The sequence below is a fragment of the Beta vulgaris genome, chromosome 1, assembly GCF_026745355.1.
Source record: "Beta vulgaris subsp. vulgaris cultivar EL10 chromosome 1, EL10.2, whole genome shotgun sequence".
Classification (NCBI taxonomy): Eukaryota; Viridiplantae; Streptophyta; class Magnoliopsida; order Caryophyllales; family Amaranthaceae; genus Beta; species Beta vulgaris.
The window spans coordinates 1,061,495-1,080,196 of record NC_079202.1 but is presented as its reverse complement, the minus strand read 5'-3'; the positions used below and the strand labels follow the sequence as shown (position 1 = coordinate 1,080,196).

Below are 18,702 nucleotides of genomic sequence, written 5' to 3'. Positions count from 1 at the left end.
TGGAAACATGGATCACTAAAAGATGTTAGATGAGATGGTGATTCTTTGAAAACCCTTACATAAGATCAGGGGTTCGAACCCAGCCTTCAACATATTTATTTTTTAAATGATGACTACTTGACTTTGCTGGTTAACAAACACGTGGCAAAATTATGATGGCAGGAGGAGGGTGCCATGTGGCGCATCGACGTTGTTACGTACGCCTTTTAATATATTTGTAGAGATTATTATGAAAGTGAGATTTAGAAGATAGAGAACTAGCAATCTACAAAAGGTGAAAGATAAAGCATCGGAAGATCTAGAGATATTGAATGTTATAATTCACATATTAAAGAGATGTTGTATTCAATGGTGAAGAAGGAATCCTTTCTGGAATTAGAAGGGGGAAGAGTATGGTTTGACCTTGCTAGAATTAAATTGTTTTTTTTTATCCATATGAGCCACGAAGGTGGTACAAAGTACAAAGAAGGGGAGGGGAAATCGAACATGTGACCTATCGTTCACAGCACCTCAATCTTAACCACTAGGCCAAGACATCCTTGGTTTGCTAGAATTAAATTGTGATACGATAATTCATTGTTTGAAGGGGGGATTCATTATTGGTTGGAGTTATTCTAATGGATATCTATTTTATTCTAATGGATAATGTAATATAATAAACACATGTTATTGTTAATTGAACATTTGTAATTTCGGAATGAACGTTTGTGTGACCCACTTCAATTTCTCTTTCCCCAACTTTTTAACTCCATGTGCGTTGTAAACCAATAAACATCCACTTTATTACAATGGACATTATAGTATAATGAACACATGTTGTTGACTTGAACATTTGCAATTTCGGAATGAACATTGATGAAAAATTTAGTGTAACAAATACATTCTTTCTGTTGAATGAACAATTGCAATTTTGGATTGAACATTTTCGACTAATTTCGAAATTCAATATGTCTAAGAATTTTCAAAATTGTCGCTAATTTTCTAATTTCAAAATATTTTTCAATTTTACTATTGTTCATTTCTCACTTGATTAACATACTATTGATTAACTATTTATAATGAATAACCCAATTGAATAGTTATATATTTATCAAAATAGTAAGTAATTACAAAAGATGGTTAATTCAAAATTTAATATGTATCCAAATGTAGAAATATAACCAAAATTATACAATATATCTTATATGAACATCAGAGTATTACAAAAGAACATGTATTGCTGATTAAACACTATTGAGTTCATTAAGAAGATATCTTGCTTCTGAACTTCCTTCCGTTTCCGATTGATTTGATTTGTGAGATCTCGATACTGGAACATATAATTAGTTGTCTTTGAACTAGTCGAATTGCACTGAGACAAGAAAGGAAAAGGCAGTGGTTAAAGTAAAATAATTCAAATTTATAATACAAAGAACATAATCTTTTAAACATACAATTAACACATTCTAATAATACAATGAACATGCTCCCACAAACAATAAATATATCACCATATATAATGAGCATGTAACTAAAATAAACATTTTTTTAAAGGTAAGAAGAAGGCGTCCTAACCGCACCGAAACCTCGCACAGGTCAACCCGACCCGGATTTGCAGGCAAGTCCCCCTGGGAGTAGTGGTAAGGGGAAACCCCACCCCTAAAGCGCCTCTAGTGGGTTTGATCCAACATAACTAAAATGAACATGTTAGTAATACAATGAACATCAACCTAAAAATTGTGCATTGTGTATTTGTAAATAGTACAATAAACATCATATAATCATACAAAATTTTTTTGAATAAATATCACACATTTATAGACAAATACTCCCTCTGTTTTTTTTTATCTTTCTCACTTGGAATCTTGACACTATTCATGCATAGAGAGAATCTTCTCAAATGTTCTCAATTTATAAGAAAAAACATAGTCATGTGAGGTCTTGTTTGATTCGTCTCAATTAGTACTTTATTAATATTCAATCATTATAATTTTTAATAATATATAATGAAAGATATTTAAGTTTTAAAACGTGCATTGGAAGACGCGCACAGAAAAGTAGGAATGGTAAAAAAAACAGAGGGAGTACTACATGATAATCAACCCATTATTAGTTCATATTATTTCATTGAATATATTACAAACACATAATGAACATATGACTAAAATGCAATAAATATCTGGCCAACATATTTTCGGTGAACATATGCTGATAGGACAATGAAGATATGTCATAATTCACATTATTATGCAACTAATATGTGTTAAACACACAATGAACGTATGAACAACTATACATAACATATGAAAAAACACATAACAAACATATGGCTACATATAATAAACATATGACTAACACGAATTTAATGATTACATTATAATAATACAACGAACATATATTTGCAGTACAATGAACATAACTTGATTTTATTTTCTAGATGTTGAACTCGTTCATCTTTGTTCATTGGGCTTGCTCCTTTGTTTATCAAATCAATTGCAAGGTTATTTTCATTTTTTCACAAACCACTATCAAGATTTTCACTAAAGAAGGAAAAAAATAAGAAATGAAAGTGCAAAATGAAAAAAATATTCTCTTTTTTATCAAATGCATAGATTTAATACCTTATGTTGTTGATTTTTTTTTGCAACTCGTTGTGTTTATCTTCATGTACGAAAATTGTGAAAAAAATTTGAAGAATTTGAAGAGTTTGATGAGAGAGTTTAGAGGGAAGTTAGAGAGATATTGGAGGATTTAGGGAGAAGAGAGAGAGAATCTATGAAAATTTGTGTGGAAAAAATAAAGTAATGAATTCGAAAAATAGGTTTTATGTTTTTCGATTTTCATCGATGATCAACATATGTTCTTTCCGTACGTTTTTGGTTTAATGAACCTGCATTTTATTTGTGTTGCTGTATTTTGGATAGTACACACCATCCTCTACCTACACTTGCACGCACCATCGATCAACTGGTTAAATTCTTACATTTTTTATTTCAAATGTCATGTGTTCGAATCCCACCGGTCTAAAACGTTTTCCTAGAAAACTGTTTTCCTCTATTTTCAGTTTTACATTATTTGGTTGGTAAACGAGTATAAAATCATTTTTCCTTGAGTAAAATTACACTCCCAAATCCCAATTATGGAAAACGATTTTCCCTTCAAAATAAAAGGAAAACTATTTTCCTTATCTCTCTTACACACTCCTCTCACTACCTCCTTATCTTTCATTTTATATTTCTTGCATTTTCATTATTTTACTTACATGAAATCAACCAATGAAAAACTAATTTTGGAATTGTATCTTCCATTATAAAATATTTTCCATAAAAATCATTTTACACTGAAAATATTTTACACCCTCCAAATGGAGCCTAAATTTGATGACTGCATCATCCGTGAGCCTGTCGACCTTCATAAATTCGTCAAATCGCGGCGCAGACGACTATCAGCACCGGAACTAGAAAATGCGGCATTGCTACTTGCCAAGGTTAAAGGTTTTCCCTTTCTAACTTATTTCCGCTTTTAATCTTAATTCTTATCAGTATCACTTTTGGAGTTTCAATTGTGCAAATAATTGCTCTATTTATTTAGCTCTACTTTATTTTGTTCTCCTATACTTTTCAATTAATGTCTCTATAAGTTAGAAGAATCTGTTTATTTCCATGTTCATGAAAACAAACGATTTACGCTTTGATGTTGAGTTGAGTGCATATAATGAATTCTGTGTTCGTTTGGTTCATGTAAAGCTGTTTGGTGGGAGTCTTTGATAGAGTATAAATCTATTCCTGGGGCCTCAACCATAAGCTTAAGCTTTTGGTTGAGTTGGTCCTTTGACATGGTATACAAGAGCCAACGTGACAAAAAGGTCATGGGTTCGAATCTCATCCACCCCTCCTTTGTCAGTGGAATATTTAGCGCCAGGTATGAGGGAGACATGTGCTGCATCCACACTTCAAGCCCAAAGGGCTCTTGCGTGAGGGGGAGTGATAGAGTATAAATCTATTCCTGGGGCCTCAACCATAAGCTTAAGCTTTTGGTTGAGTTGGTCCTTTGACAGTCTTCAACGAAATGCCAAAAATAGAAAAAACAACGATGTGTAGATTAAAAAGAAACGGACTTAAAAGGAAAGTGTGTAGATGAAAAAGAAACGGAGGGAGTATAAGGAAGCTCTAAGAGCGAGTTTCAAAGATAGGTAAAGATGACATTTATGGACTCACTGTCAATTTGTGCATGGTGATTTCTTGACTGTCCGGATGGCTGATTTGAGGAGCCTAATGAGTCAACTAATGCCATTTGGTGTTGCTGTGACGACTAGTTGGTGGTTGAGCTAAGGATTACTAACTAGTAGGTCAATAGTGTCAAGCTGTTTGATTGATATGGAGGATCTATGAATGTATTTACTTTGGATTATATGTGTTGAACTATGCCCTGAATTAATTATCTGGTGCTAGGATTAACCAAGCACGGGGTTAGGGGGCAACGCCCCTGAACTTTTCAGTATATGTTGTTTAGTATATCAAGTCTGTTTTAGTTTCGAGTTTGGGCTCATCTGTTTAGATTAATTAGTAGAGTACTATATAAACCCTATAATTAACTTTTCCCTTCTTATTATTCTGAAATCTATACTCTTTCCTAAACCTAATAAAATCATTTATCCTCTGTAGGTGGACGTAGCTAACACATTGTTAGTGAACTGCGTTTATTCTTGTGTTAATTGTTCATCAATTATCTGTTTCGTAATTGCATCTGTCACAGCAATATGAAATTGCCGAAGACTAGCTTAGATGACATTGTTCCAGTTATGTATCGTCTCATAAGAATTAGATTTAGCGAGTGTCTTGTATCAGAAACTATAAAGCTCTATATTCAAGTTGAGAAGAATTACAAATGACGGTTCCTATATAAGTATGCCATTCACTTATGTGTAACATATTGGTGTAATGGAAGAAGGGCAAGGTAATGACATACCCCTCAATTTAGATGACAACAATGAATGATATGAAAACGATGGTGACAAGGGCCTAGGGCAAGTCAGAACATATATATTTATTGATTACGTTATAGCAATTAGGTAGTAGCAATAACATTGTATTAATGCGTGGGGACAGTTCTAACGAAAGATCATGAAGATCACGGCATGGGGGTATTTTTCTGATGTGGAAAGATGAATCTAATTAATACCTTTGAGGAAGAAAAGAAAGGAGTTAGTAGTGAACTAGGAGTTAGTAGTGAACTAGTTATACCATGTTGCGCAAGTGAACTGAAAAAGAGCTTCATTTTGCAAGATGGATACCAGTTTTCTGATAGTCTCTTTCGGTTTTTCTCATAAAAAGTCGTCATACGTGCTTTAATCCTTGGGAGGTTTGATTTCCATTTCTTCTTTAAGTAAAGATTGACTTTGTTATAGTATGGAAATGGCTTCAGGGCTGCTTATTATGATAGGAAAAGCAAATTATGAAATCTTTGAGCTCTTTACTGATTGTTAGGTATGAATAGTTTTGCAATTACAAACAATGAATCAAGGGTTATGAATGGAGATATATGAAACATTTTAAGCAACTGTGATTGCCATCCATTATAAAATTCTGTGGTCTTAAGCCTTTTTGTTGCAATCTCTGCAGGAACATCTCCAGGGGAACCCACTATGGCTCCAATATGTGAAGACCTCATTGGCTGCTTTGGGTTGCGAGACGAGCTATGATGTGTTCATCAAAGCTAATGGTGGTGGAGTTTCTTTCTTTTTATTAGCTCTCATTAAGTAAGTTAGAAACTCAAAGCCATGAACAGAAAAGGTCAACCACATGCGTCAGGTGATATCTCTTGGTATCGCCACAGGGGCTTGTTGAAAGTCAGTGGAAGTCATCGAGCTCCTCTCAAACAAGGTCTTCTCACTAGGGATGCAACGGTAGTGGAGAGGAAGAAAGTTGGTCTGAAGAAAGCTCGCAAGGCTCTTCAATTTTCAAACATCGAGGTAGAATTTATTTTTATTTTTATCTTGATACACTCTTTTTCACAGGTTCTGTTAGTGTTATGAACTACAGAACTAGGATGAGAGACACATCTTTCCAACCTAAATATGGCAGCCTTCGAGCACAGACTAAAGTCAGCAGCTTTACAGTTGGTAGAAAAAAGAAGAAGATGATAATGAAATTAAGTAGAGAAGAAGTAGATAGGACTAGTGCTTTGCTGTATTGGTTGAATGTAATGAGAACAAGTTCCACAGCATCACAAAGTGAAATTACTCTCAATTTCTGAGTGCAAAAGCTTTTTGCTATCATTCCTTTATTTCTTTACTACTATTTTCTCTTTTGCTTTCATCTGACTGCTTCTCTGAAATTTTCTGATAACCGATATTTCTTCATGATGTCAGAGGATCTTTCCATCATTTGCAGTGGGTGTGAGTGCATAACTTGGGTGTGAGCTGCACAATATCTAACAGATGGTTGTTATGCAGTCACACCCACTTTTAATCCTCTGAAAATCATGATATCAGCAGAAGAAAGTCCAGACAAGGCGAATGAAGTACGCAAGTGGTCCAAATTTTTCTCACAGCTAATCTCACAGGTTCTAGAAGAATGTAATCATATTTTGTCATTATATATTTGCCCTTGATGTCATATGAGAGATATAGGGGATCTCCATACATGGCTATCTGGGGTGTAAATTTTATCGAACAATGAATGAAATGAGATCATCATTAGTTTCAACTTTTCTGTCATTATTATTTGATCATTGTCCTTTTTCTTTTCAAGTACAAGATCAATTGGAAGGCAAGCCCAGTACATCATATGATTATTCTATCAGAAGGCAGCAGCAATGTGTATTGGTGGTAGCCTTAAGAATTGAAGCTCTGTATGTCAGATATCTAAGCAACCTTCCATGAACTTGCTCAAATGGTAAGACCTTTCGGAGTATCTCCATCGAACACTGTTGTAAGGTGCATCCACCCATTTACAGTTCAAGAATTCCCTTCACGATCCTTGTAATGAGAGAGAATCGTGCACTGAAGTATAGAAGCTGATTCATTTGTCGATTTGGCCATTTGGGCATGTACAAGAATCAAATGTATTGGTGTTTCATTTTGAGCATCTTGTTCTTTCTTGAGTTTGCCTACAAGGCTATACATGATACAGTAGGTTGCACACCCAATTATATTTTGTCTCCGCCCCGCTGATATGTTTATGTAATTCTATGAGTTTAAATGCATAATAAATTGGGTCTGCAAAGCATGGTTATCGCCTGCAGAAGACCCAAAAATTTTTTTGAAGAAAGCAAATGACTTAATACAAGGATTGTATAAATAACAATGACTTGCAGGCTGCAGCCAATTTCCTATGAATATAAAAGACAGCTTTAGTACAAATATTGGAAAAAGATGGATTTCATAAAAAAAAAGCTTCACACGATTTCAGGATATTTTGAAACCCGAGTTTGCCAAATGTTGTGTGTCTGTAAATCAGGATGAATAGCTAACCATTCTAATACAGAGTCAGTAATGAACTCCCTATGATAAACTTGCAAATACTCGGAAATCATAACATTACTTCTTTTCGTACATAAGGCCCAACTTTCCACAAATAATTCCACAGATCAAAAAATGAAGAAAACAAACAATTTTAAGAAGCAGAGATACAAGCAAGAAACTTCAAAAAGCAAGACTTGTGGTGGGGAGGGACTAACCTGATTACTTGAAGGTGGGTGCAAATTCACCGGCGACAGAAATTTCAGGCGCCCATGCTTTCAAGCTCCTGAGTTTTAGTGGAGAGAGAGAATTATAGTGTAGTGGCTACAGTGAATGAATTTGAGTAGCTTTCAAGATAAGCAAAAACTTATAAAGATTAGAGACTAGTGAAAGTGATGGTTAGAGTAGCTTTCAAGATAAGTAAAAATCAGCCATAATCATAGTGTGTCTAAGACATCATACTTAACAAGAGGGAGTTGAATAAGGGGGCCAGCCGTAATCATAGTATTTCTGAGACCATCATGCTTAGCAACAGCTGCAAGAAAAGGGCAACATTTAAAACAATACTGCCCATCCACTGCTTTTTCTGGCAAATCTTGCCATAACTAACTTAGTCAGCTTCAAGCAGTGATGGTGGCATTCAGAGTTTTGCTGCTTTGTTTATTCGGCTTTGCGAAAGTTAACTTAATCTTGTGTCTCACTGATTCTGGAGATGGTACAGCAACCTGCAACCTCCTTCCTAATCCTCCCCTCCCCCTTCTTCATGAACTCGGCCTGTGCTGCTGCTGCTGTGCTGCATATATATTTTCTTGCTTATTTACATCTTAATTAACTTCTTACCTTGAAATGTTCAGAAATAGTAAACATGATTAAAGACTCAGTTGAATGTTAATGATCATGCAGCTGCAGCACTGCATTCACTGAAAGCGCAATGTCAAAACACACCACCTAGCTGGAGCAAGTCTGATGATCCCTGTGCTGCTCCATGGGAAGGGGTAACGTGCAATAAATCAAGGATCACAGCCTTGTGAGTGAGCATGTTTTCTTCACTTAAGCCCAATTAATTGCCTCATCAAATCATCGATTTTTATCGAGCTTTTCTTTTAAATCATTATGTGTCTTTTAATGTTGTAGGGGTTTATCTACAATGGGGCTCAAAGGTAAACTTAGTGGTGACATCGGGGGGCTAACAGAGTTGAGATCCCTGTGAGTAATATTCTTTCAGCACTAGACACTTATCTCTGAAATGTATGCTGCATATCCATGGCTCTGATTCAAAATTTTAAAGGCAATATTGCAGATGCAAACAAGAGGCTAATCACCAACTAGATTTTGGTTCAATCTCTTGCATTACCATTTTTTATTCATATGATATACAATTAGTGTTACTCTCAAGTAAGATATAAAGAACATGTTTGGTATGATATATATTAGTGTTGCTGTGTTGGAAAGGGAAACAAGAAACCATTTTCATTACATGTTTGGTATGAGGGTTGGGGTAATGGTTTCCATTTCTTGTGGTTAACTATCTCCACTTAGTTATGACCCTCCTGAACCTTATGGTTTTACATTACTTTTTTCTCCTCAATCCCCACTTATAAGTTGTTTTCCTTCCATAGTGTAAGTGTGTAACTGAACACCAGTAAAAGGTAACAATTGTTATACGTACTTGAGGTCTCGGGTTTATTGTACATAGATTACATGAACTAAAACTCCCTACGGAGAGTGCCAAGTGGCACAATTTCTTGTTTATGCAGGCCTTTTAATATATTTGTATAGATATTTATGCTGACTTTTGGTCAGATTTCATAAATTGGGACCTAAAATCTAACCCCACAAAATCTCATAGGAAAGGTTTAAAAGTCTGTTGTACTTCCTTTATTCACAAATAAACTTTATGTTACCTTAATATAATATTTTAACTCCATCCAACTTATGTGATGCGGACCTCACTACTAGTAAATAAAAAAAAGGAAACGCAAGGAATGATTAACCGTATTCACCTCAGTTATAAATTCCAGAGAAAAAATAGGCCTTATGTCGCCAAAGTTTTTTTATACCATAAATCTCATAGGAAGTATATAGGAGTATACCAGCAAATAATACAAATATGGCTAATTAGCTTATTGGAATTAATTTTCTGGGGATACTTGTTCAGAAGACTGGACTGGTTATTGTTTGTCTAGCATCATCATAAAGAACTTGTAGTAACCTTACTCAAGATTGGAATGTATCTTCTGCAGGGACCTCTCTTTCAACCGGGGCCTCACTGGTTCTTTAACTCCAAGACTAGGAGATCTGCAGAAACTTAATATTTTGTAAGACAGCTTTGTTCTTATAAAGAAGGAATGAAACGAATAACAAACTAAAAGTACTTGCTAAAGTTTCATTCTATGAGTGATATTCTCAATGCTTCCTGCAGGATCTTGGCAGGCTGTAGTTTCAGTGGTAGCATTCCTATGGAGCTTGGCAACCTTGCAGAGCTATCCTTCTTGTAATGAAATGTTAAAGCCATTGTCATCCTCGCTTTGTTACTGTTTACATATATCACTAGACATTCCTTTGATCACATTGTTGTTGTTGTGGGCAATTAATGTGTGAAGTACTTGTAACCATATTCTATGTAACAGGGCACTGAACTCTAACAACTTAACTGGCGAAATACCCCACTCTCTTGGTAATCTCTCCAAACTGTACTGGCTAGACCTGGCAGACAACCAGCTATCAGGATCTATCCCTACCTCAACACCTAACACCCCGGGCCTGGATCTCCTGCGAAAGGCAAAGCATTTGTGGGTATTTGTTTTTATTATGATGCATGTATTTACATTTATGGATTGGTTATAACAACATGAATACCACAACTCATATTTTGCAGTCATTTCAACAAAAATCGGCTTTCAGGATCAATTCCGTCTGAGCTTTTCAGTTCGGAGATGATATTAATCCATGTGTAAGTGCCTAAAGTTTTTCTGTAATCTCTGTCTGTAGTCTGTAGAAAATTACCACCTGCACTTAAACATCTTTAAATTATAATTTTACTCTACTTTCTAATAATGTTTATGGCTCCACTTTTGTACCAGACTTTTCGATGGAAATCAACTAACTGGGACAATTCCATCCACATTGGGACTTGTTCAGACTCTTGAAGTACTGTGAGTAAATAACACTCTTGAGCTGGTTACATGCTCTTCTGTCCCTCGTCTAAAATTCCTTTAAATTCATTTTGCTGCAGACGGCTTGACAGGAATTCCTTGACAGGGGAGGTGCCATTCAATCTCAAGAATCTCACCAGTATTGTTGAATTGTCGGTAGATCTTAAGATTTAGTTGATGATGAGATTTTTCATTGTACAATAACAGGTGATCATTGACTTCTTATCTTTTGTATTCTTTCAGGAACCTAGGGCACAACAAACTGACAGGTCCATTGCCAAATTTGATGGGGATGAATTCTCTCAGCTACGTGTAAGGAGCAAGGAATCTTTGGAATGATTTAATGCAGAAGAAAACTTGTTCCCATAAAATATAAATCCCATGTAACTTCTTATTAATTGCTCATTTTGTAATCATAGGGACTTGAGCAACAACTTTTTTGAGGGCTCAGAAGCACCAGAATGGTTCTCAACTTTATTGTCTCTCACTACATTGTAAGTCTTTTAAAGTTTGGTGCTCAGGCCAAATAGATTATATATCTTATGGATTCAATAACTTGTTATCTGTATTAATTCCATGCAATTCCTAGGATGATCGAGTACGGTTCACTTCAAGGACCTGTGCCTCAAAAGTTATTCAGTGCTCCCCAAATGCAGCTAGTGTAAGTTATTAGTTGGATCAAATAAACATTAGAACAACATGCATTTCTTTTTGTTTCTGAAAACAAATCAAATATTATAACAGAAAATTGAGAAACAATTCATTCAATGGAACATTGGATATGGGTGATGACATTGGCCAACAGCTCCAGCTTGTAGATTTTGAGAACAACAAGATATCCTCAGTGACACTTGGCTCTAGATACACAAATACATTGATGTGAGTACTGGTGTTTGTGCTTTGACAAACTTGTTGTTATTTGGTTACTTCTTCTTTTATATCCAGAGGAGCAATATACATATGATATACCAACAAATGTGAATTGGCTATATCTAATAACAGATTGATCGGAAACCCAGTATGCATTACTCCACTTTCTAGTACGGATTACTGTCAGATTGAGCAGCAAACAAGAAAACCTTATTCAACGAGTCTAGCTAATTGTGGGAGTAAGCAATGTCCAGCAGACCAGAAGCTGAGTCCTCAGAGTTGCGAGTGTGCATACCCATATGAAGGGACTTTTTACTTTCGAGGACCATCATTCAGAGAATTGTCTAATGCAAACACCTTCCACGAATTGGAAATGAGCTTATGGGTGAAGCTGGGCCTAACTCCTGGTTCTGTTTCTCTTCAAAATCCTTTCTTCAACATAGATGACTACCTCCAAGTTCATTTGGAAATCTTTCCATCTGGTACAAAATATTTCAACCGATCAGAAATTCTGAGGATTGGCTTTGATTTAAGTAATCAAACTTATAAGCCACCCCCAAAGTTTGGACCATACTATTTTATTGCATCACCTTATCTCTTCCCAGGTAATACATCAATAACACCATTTAACTTTGCTTTACCTTGTTAGGCTGTCCAAGACATATATATTATAATTATATACTACTGATCAGCATGGGTTTTGACTGATTGTTGCTAGCCACAACTGGAAGAGCTTCTATTAGCTTAGGTTTAATTGCAGGCATCGCTACTATTTGTACCTTTCTAGTAATCATGGTTGTGGGAGTGGGAATTTACGCTATGCAGCAAAAAATACGCGCTGAGAGAGCAGTTGGTTTGAGTAGGCCATTTGGTAAGCTATTCAGAGCTTGCAAATCTAATTAGTAAAACTATAGATTTTAGTGCAGGTACGGTTGTAGCTTCAATATTACTAGTTTACTACTACTTAGTTGATGTTTTTATATTTGTCCAGTATCTTGGGGTTCAAGCGGCAATTTAGATAGTGGCAGTGCCCCACAGTTAAAGGGAGCGAGATGGTTTTCGTATGATGAACTAAAGAAGTGCACCACTAGTTTTTCTGAGCGTAATCAGATAGGTTCTGGGGGCTATGGCAAGGTTTGTGTCATCACCAACCAACTTATGCTTCCCAGTGTTATCCCAACTGTAAACATTGTAAATGCTATGCATTTCTTATTCAATACTTTTCTCACAATTATCATCAGGTTTATAAAGGAGTGCTAACTGATGGTCAACAAGTCGCAATCAAGCGAGCTCAACATGGATCTAAGCAGGGTGGGGTTGAATTCAAGACTGAAATTGAATTGCTTTCACGAGTTCACCACAAAAATTTAGTTGGCCTATTGGGTTTCTGTTTTGAACAAGGGGAACAGATGTTGGTGTATGAGTACATGCCCAATGGATCACTCAGAGACAGTTTGTCAGGTAAGCTTTGTGTCTATTGTTAAAAGTTCGACAATCATAAAATTTCCATGGATTATCTTATTCATATATCCTCTTATACATATTCTGATACAGGAAAATCTGGAATTCATCTTGATTGGAAGAGAAGATTGCGTATTGCTTTAGGGTCAGCTAGAGGATTAGCATATCTTCATGAGCTTGCAAACCCTCCCATCATTCATAGGGATGTCAAGTCTACCAATATATTGTTGGATGAAAACTTAACAGCCAAGGTTGCAGATTTTGGTTTATGTAAGCTGGTTTCTGACAGCACAAAGGGTCATGTTTCTACTCAAGTCAAAGGAACACTGGTAAGATTATTATCATTAGAAGTCTCGTACGTATCCTCTAGATAAATGAGTTCCTTCATTTTTTTCGAAATTTGGATTTGAGGCCATGAAAAAATTATCCAGTACTTTTCCTTTTAAGCATTAAATGTTTGTTGCTTAAGTGCATAGAGAATCTATGGTTATTGTTCTTTTATACTTAAGAAGTCGGATATTTTGCAGGGATATCTTGATCCGGAATATTACTTGACACAACAGTTAACAGAGAAGAGTGATGTATATAGCTTTGGCGTAGTAATGCTTGAACTAGTATCCGCAAAGCAACCAATCACGAAAGGAAAGTACATAGTCAGGGAGGTTAAAATGATAATGAACAAGAATGATGAAGAGTTATGTGGCTTGAAGGCTATGATTGATCCAATCATTAAGATCATTCCTAATTTGATAGGATTCAGAAAGTTTGTGGAGTTAGCCATGCAATGTGTAGAAGAAACTGCATCAGACCGTCCAACAATGAGTGATGTTGTTAAGGAGATAGAAAACATTTTACAAAATGATGGGATAAATACAGGTTCAACGTCCACATCTTCATCAGTCACAGATTTTGGAGCCACCAAAGGTGTTCTTGGGCATCCTTATGGTGCCTTGACAAAAAAAGATGCCACTACTGGTGCCTTTGACTACAGTGGTGGATACACACCATCACCTATAGTAGAACCAAAGTAGAGCTTTTCTCCTCATATTTTCAACTTATATTATGAAAGGTTTTTTTTAAGGTAAGATGAGATCTATTGTACAAGTGAAGAGGAAATTAGGGATCCCATTTTGCAACGGAGCAAGAATCAAATATTTGTCACAAGGGTGGAAGGAGGACATTCAACCAACTAGGTCAACCTTGATTTTTTATATTAAGAAAAAATTAGGTGTTTATAGAGTGTGATATTAGAAATCTGGGGTATACTATGTGACAACTACATATATATACATACTATTAAAATTTAAAAGGAAAAGTAATTGTTAATGTGACCACAAAGCTGTGCTATTGGTTTTATATTCCCTCCGTTTCATTTTAATTTACTCACTTTATTTGGGGGAGAATCAAGGAGGAAGTACAAAAGTATGAGAGAGAAACTGAAAAGGTGGAGAGAGAAACTGAAAAGTGAGAGAGAGAAACTAAAGAGTGAGTTAAAATATTAAAAAGTGAATGACATGGGTGGAAAAAGAGGCAAAAGTAGATGTGATATGTTACCAAAAATAGAAAAAACAACAGTGTGTAGATTAAAAAGAAACGGACTAAAAAGAAACGGACTAAAAAGAAACGGAGGGAGTAATTGGCAACAAGAACTTCCTTGTTATCAATATTTTGTTAAAAGCAAAACTGACACAAACGTGTTCGACCACTTATCTTCTTGGCGATACCTTATATTAATTTAAGCATGACTCCCCTAAAAAGTTATACATGGGGTTTAAAGAGGTTAAATGATAAATGAAAACCCTATACAATAGCTAACTAATTCTTTTTAAGTATGTAAGGTATACAATAGCTAACTAATCCAATCCATAATTCTCCTATCATGCATGAGTTAAGCATCTAACCGCGTGAGCATTACTATGACCACCTCCCACTACTAGAGAAGTAGCTTCATGATATCATACTTACTCTAATTAATATCAACAAAAGTAGTTACTATTTATTACATCCTATTCTAGAGGATTTAAACTAAATTCCCAATCTAATCAATTTACATAACCGGTATTATACAAAATTAATTATTTAGATAACGTAGTTTAGGTGACCCGCTTCCGTTCTTATTATTACTACTTCAACCTTAAGCTTAGACAAGTAAGATGATCCTCCCACCTTCTCTCCTTAATCCTGCAAATGTGGGGACTCAGCCCCCACCACAACAGACAATCCAAAAGATATTCAATCAGCAAGGTTGGTTAGGACTCGATCGATTTACAAAAGTCTTATCATTTCAACACAATCGTTCTACTGAATATGACAAAAATTTCTGGTTTTAGTACTTTAACTCAAAACTTATTACTTAATCTTTTAACCATATAATTTATCAATTTAAAAACAATATAGCTACTGGCCTAATGTAGTTTCCAAGTTCTAACTTCATAATAATCATTTGATTCAAGAATTACAAAGCTTTAACTCCAAAATCACATAAATAGGCAAAATATAAGTGGAAACTTCACATGCACTTAATTAAACATCAAAATCATTGTATTTACAGAATTATAAACCACATAATTCAACATGCATTTCGTGTCTATCACAACACACATAACAATTATCTTAAATTTAACTCAAAATAGAATATCCTAGAGTAATGCTTGTGTACCTTGCCTTCTTTGCGAGTTTCTCACACCTAATCCTCCTTGAACTCTTATTTACCTCCTGTATTTTCTACTACCTATATCCACATTTATATCTCAACATCAATCCCTTGATAATTCATTCAAGAATCAACCCAAAAATAAGGTTACAACCTATAAAACACTTACCTCACTTACCTTCTTCTTTCCTTGTTTTAGATTAGCTTCCTTGGATCTTTGGCTTGTATAAATCGCTCCTCAATATCTATCACAAGATGAAGTACTTAGGTATTAGTTTGCATGTAAGATTTAGGAAGTTTTGATGCAAGATTTTTAGAGAAAAGTGAAGACGTGGTGCTGTTCCAAGAAGAAAACAGAACAGGCGAGTGGAGAGAGAAGGAAAGAGAACTTCTGGGTCTTTCTGATTTTTGCTCCAAATACCACCAAATTTTAACCTTAACTAAGGCCTTCGATAGTTTAGAATGGTCGTTTATCAGAGAAACTTTGATGGGGTTTAATTTTCCTATGAAATTGGTGAACGTGATCATGAGTGTCATCTCTTCCTCAACCATTTCAGCTCTATGGAATGGTGAAATTACCTCGGATTTTCTGCCCTCAAGAGGTATTCGCCAGGGAGATCCCCTATCTCCTTATATTTTTGTTTTATGTATGGAACGTTTATCCCAACTTATAGAGCAAAAAATCGGTTTGAAACTTTGGAAGCCCTTAATGATTACAAAAGACATAGGCCTTTCTCATCTTTTTTATGCTGATGACATTTTCCTGTTCGGAAAGGCTTCATGGGCTAATATAGATCTCATCCTTAATGTGCTCAATGAATTTGGGCAGTTGTCTGGTCTTTTTCTCGACTCCTCAAAATCAACTATTATTGTTCCAAAAAAGATGGACCATAATGTTAGACAATCGATTGCTTCTCATTCGGGTCTCAGAGTTACAACGGATTTTGGGAAATATTTAGGTATTCATATCACTCCCAATAAGCTTAGGAAAGCAGACTACTTTGAGCTTTTAGACAAAACTAAAGATAGAATAAGGGGTTGGTAAGCAAAACTTCTCAATATGGCAGGCCGATGTACTAATCAAATCTGTTCTTAACACTTACCCCTTGTATGTTATGCAAACCAATATTATCCCTAAAGGAGTCCTAGATGATCTAGAGAGGAATGTCAAGCGGTTCTTATGGAATAAAGTAGGTCAGGGACACTACATTTCGCGAACTTCATGGGATCAAGTTTGTAAACCTATTTTGGTGGGTGGTTTAGGGATAAGAAATCTTCATCACTGGAACCTGTGTTTCATGGCCAAACTAGGGTGGAAATTTTAACTCAACCTTCAAAACTATGGGTCCAAATCTTAAAGAATAAATATTGTAAAGGGACGAACCTAATGGATGTGATTCCAAACCCTACGAACTCTGCTATTTGGCGAGACCTTCTTAAAGGAAGGGATCTTCTTAAAAAAGGTTTGGTTCTCAATGTTGGCAGTGGGGAGGACATTTCGCTCTGGTATCATCATTAGGTTGGAACTGAACCTCTTTATAAAAATCTCTCTATAGTGGTTCCGGAAGCAATTGCTCATCACTGGAGGGTTTCCCATATTATTCGTGATGGTAAATGGCACCTTAGTCACATTGCTGATCTTCTTCCCCCAGTTGTTATGTCCTTGATTCTATCCATTCCATTACCTAAATTAGCTTTGGTTTCTGATGGCCTTCGCTGGACCCACTCTAATGATGGTGCTTTCTCCATCAAATCTGCGTATAGAACTCAAAATCAGGTTGTGGTAAACCTTCTTTCTCATCCTATCCCTTGGACCAAAGTATGGAAGATTGATGCCCCTTTCAAATATAAAATGTTACTCTGGAACGTAGTGCATGAAATTCTTCCAATAACCACCATTTTACAGAAAAAAATAAATAATTTTGATCCTCTATGTCAATGCTGTTACATGGATACTGAGTCTCATATTCACCTTTTCCGGAATTGTTTTCATGCAAGTATATTGTGGAAACGAATTTTCCAAAATTTCCAGTTTACTAATCTAATAGATGTCCAAATCTTTTTTAATGCTAACTGGGATGTCTGGATTCAATATAACCTGTCTCTTTCTTTAAAATGGCTGGAGCTATTTGTGATAGCTCTTTGGCACATATGGAAAAACAAAAACAAAGTGGTATTTGAAGGTGCTATAGCAGGTTCCACAACCCAATTTAATCATTTCCTCTCCGACTACTTTCATAATAATGATGCTTTTCAGAATCAAGTAAGGCCCAATGCCAAGCCCAATCAACCTGTTGTGTGGAAGCCGCCGGTGCATGGTTATCTAAAATTAAACACAGATGATTCATGGAAGGCAAGTGATAAAGCAAGCGGAGGTGGTGTAATTAGGAGAACAGATGGATCATGGTTTATGGGGTTCTCCATTAAGTTTGCTGCTGTCAATCCAGCCGCTGCAGAACTGATCACCATCAGGGAAGGTCTGACAATGGCCAAAGATCACAACATTTCAAGGTTAGAGGTGGAAACGGATGCTCAAGCACTAAAAATCATGCTGGATAGAGCTGAGAAGTACCCCCATCATCAGCTTAGTGCCATCATTTGCGACATTGTCAAGCTCATAAAGACAAATTGGGTGGTTATATTCCTCCATGCAAAACGTGATGCTAACATTGTGGCACACGATCTGACAAGACTAGGAATGGAGATGGAAGGAGATAAAATCACTCATACAACTCCTCCACAATGTGTTATTCAAGATTACATGAAGGAACTTGTAAACCCCATAGCCTAGTTTCGTTTATGGTAGGTTTTTGGACACTTGGCTATCTGTTGGTTGTAGTCTGTTGGTTGTATTTTTGTGTGTGGATGGACGACTTCAAACAATGGTTGTAACAGTTTAATCTATTAATCTAAGTCCCATTTTGTGTTATAAAAACTCCCCATATGTATTTAAGACAGTATGGTTTTGTTTATTCCAAAGTTGGAAATTCCTATTCCCCATAAAGGTGTATCAAAAAATTCTGATCTGTCCAACCTTATCACTTTACCTTTATTTATCCCTCTTAAGCCTTAATAATTAACTTATGAACTTTGTACATATGTTCCTAACAAGTTGATATTCA

At 35.8% G+C, this 18,702-nt stretch overlaps 1 protein-coding gene across 2 annotated transcripts; it reads left to right on the top strand.

Annotated features, from left to right (window-relative positions):
* The first annotated feature begins 3,345 nt into the window (after window positions 1-3,345).
* On the top strand, window positions 3,346-14,253 carry LOC104902314 (leucine-rich repeat receptor protein kinase HPCA1). 2 transcript variants are annotated; one of them, XM_048637738.2, is made up of 20 exons: window positions 3,346-3,466; window positions 5,601-6,875; window positions 8,345-8,468; window positions 8,576-8,647; window positions 9,685-9,759; window positions 9,864-9,935; window positions 10,072-10,233; window positions 10,320-10,394; window positions 10,525-10,596; window positions 10,677-10,748; window positions 10,840-10,908; window positions 11,016-11,090; window positions 11,186-11,257; window positions 11,341-11,475; window positions 11,599-12,071; window positions 12,185-12,337; window positions 12,458-12,600; window positions 12,708-12,927; window positions 13,021-13,256; window positions 13,455-14,253. In XM_048637738.2, exons 4-20 carry the CDS (start codon window positions 8,589-8,591, stop codon window positions 13,956-13,958), a joined length of 2,667 nt encoding a protein of 888 aa, XP_048493695.1. In that variant the 5' UTR covers window positions 3,346-3,466; window positions 5,601-6,875; window positions 8,345-8,468; window positions 8,576-8,588; the 3' UTR covers window positions 13,959-14,253. The 2 variants fall into 2 exon arrangements, with proteins under 2 accessions (XP_048493695.1, XP_010688349.2); XM_010690047.4 differs by lacking the exons at window positions 3,346-3,466; window positions 5,601-6,875 and adding an exon at window positions 7,924-8,156.
* The last annotated feature ends 4,449 nt before the right edge of the window (window positions 14,254-18,702 follow it).

What these genes read in the sequence shown, in the direction of transcription:
- LOC104902314 (XM_010690047.4), top strand. Translation starts at nt 8,072, where the DNA reads ATGGTGGCATTCAGAGTTTTGCTGCTTTGTTTATTCGGCTTTGCGAAA. An exon ending in CTTGCAGAGCTATCCTTCTT is followed by an intron (nt 9,936 to 10,071) that starts GTAATGAAATGT and finishes TCTATGTAACAG; the next exon opens with GGCACTGAACTCTAACAACT. An exon ending in ATGAATTCTCTCAGCTACGT is followed by an intron (nt 10,909 to 11,015) that starts GTAAGGAGCAAG and finishes TTGTAATCATAG; the next exon opens with GGACTTGAGCAACAACTTTT.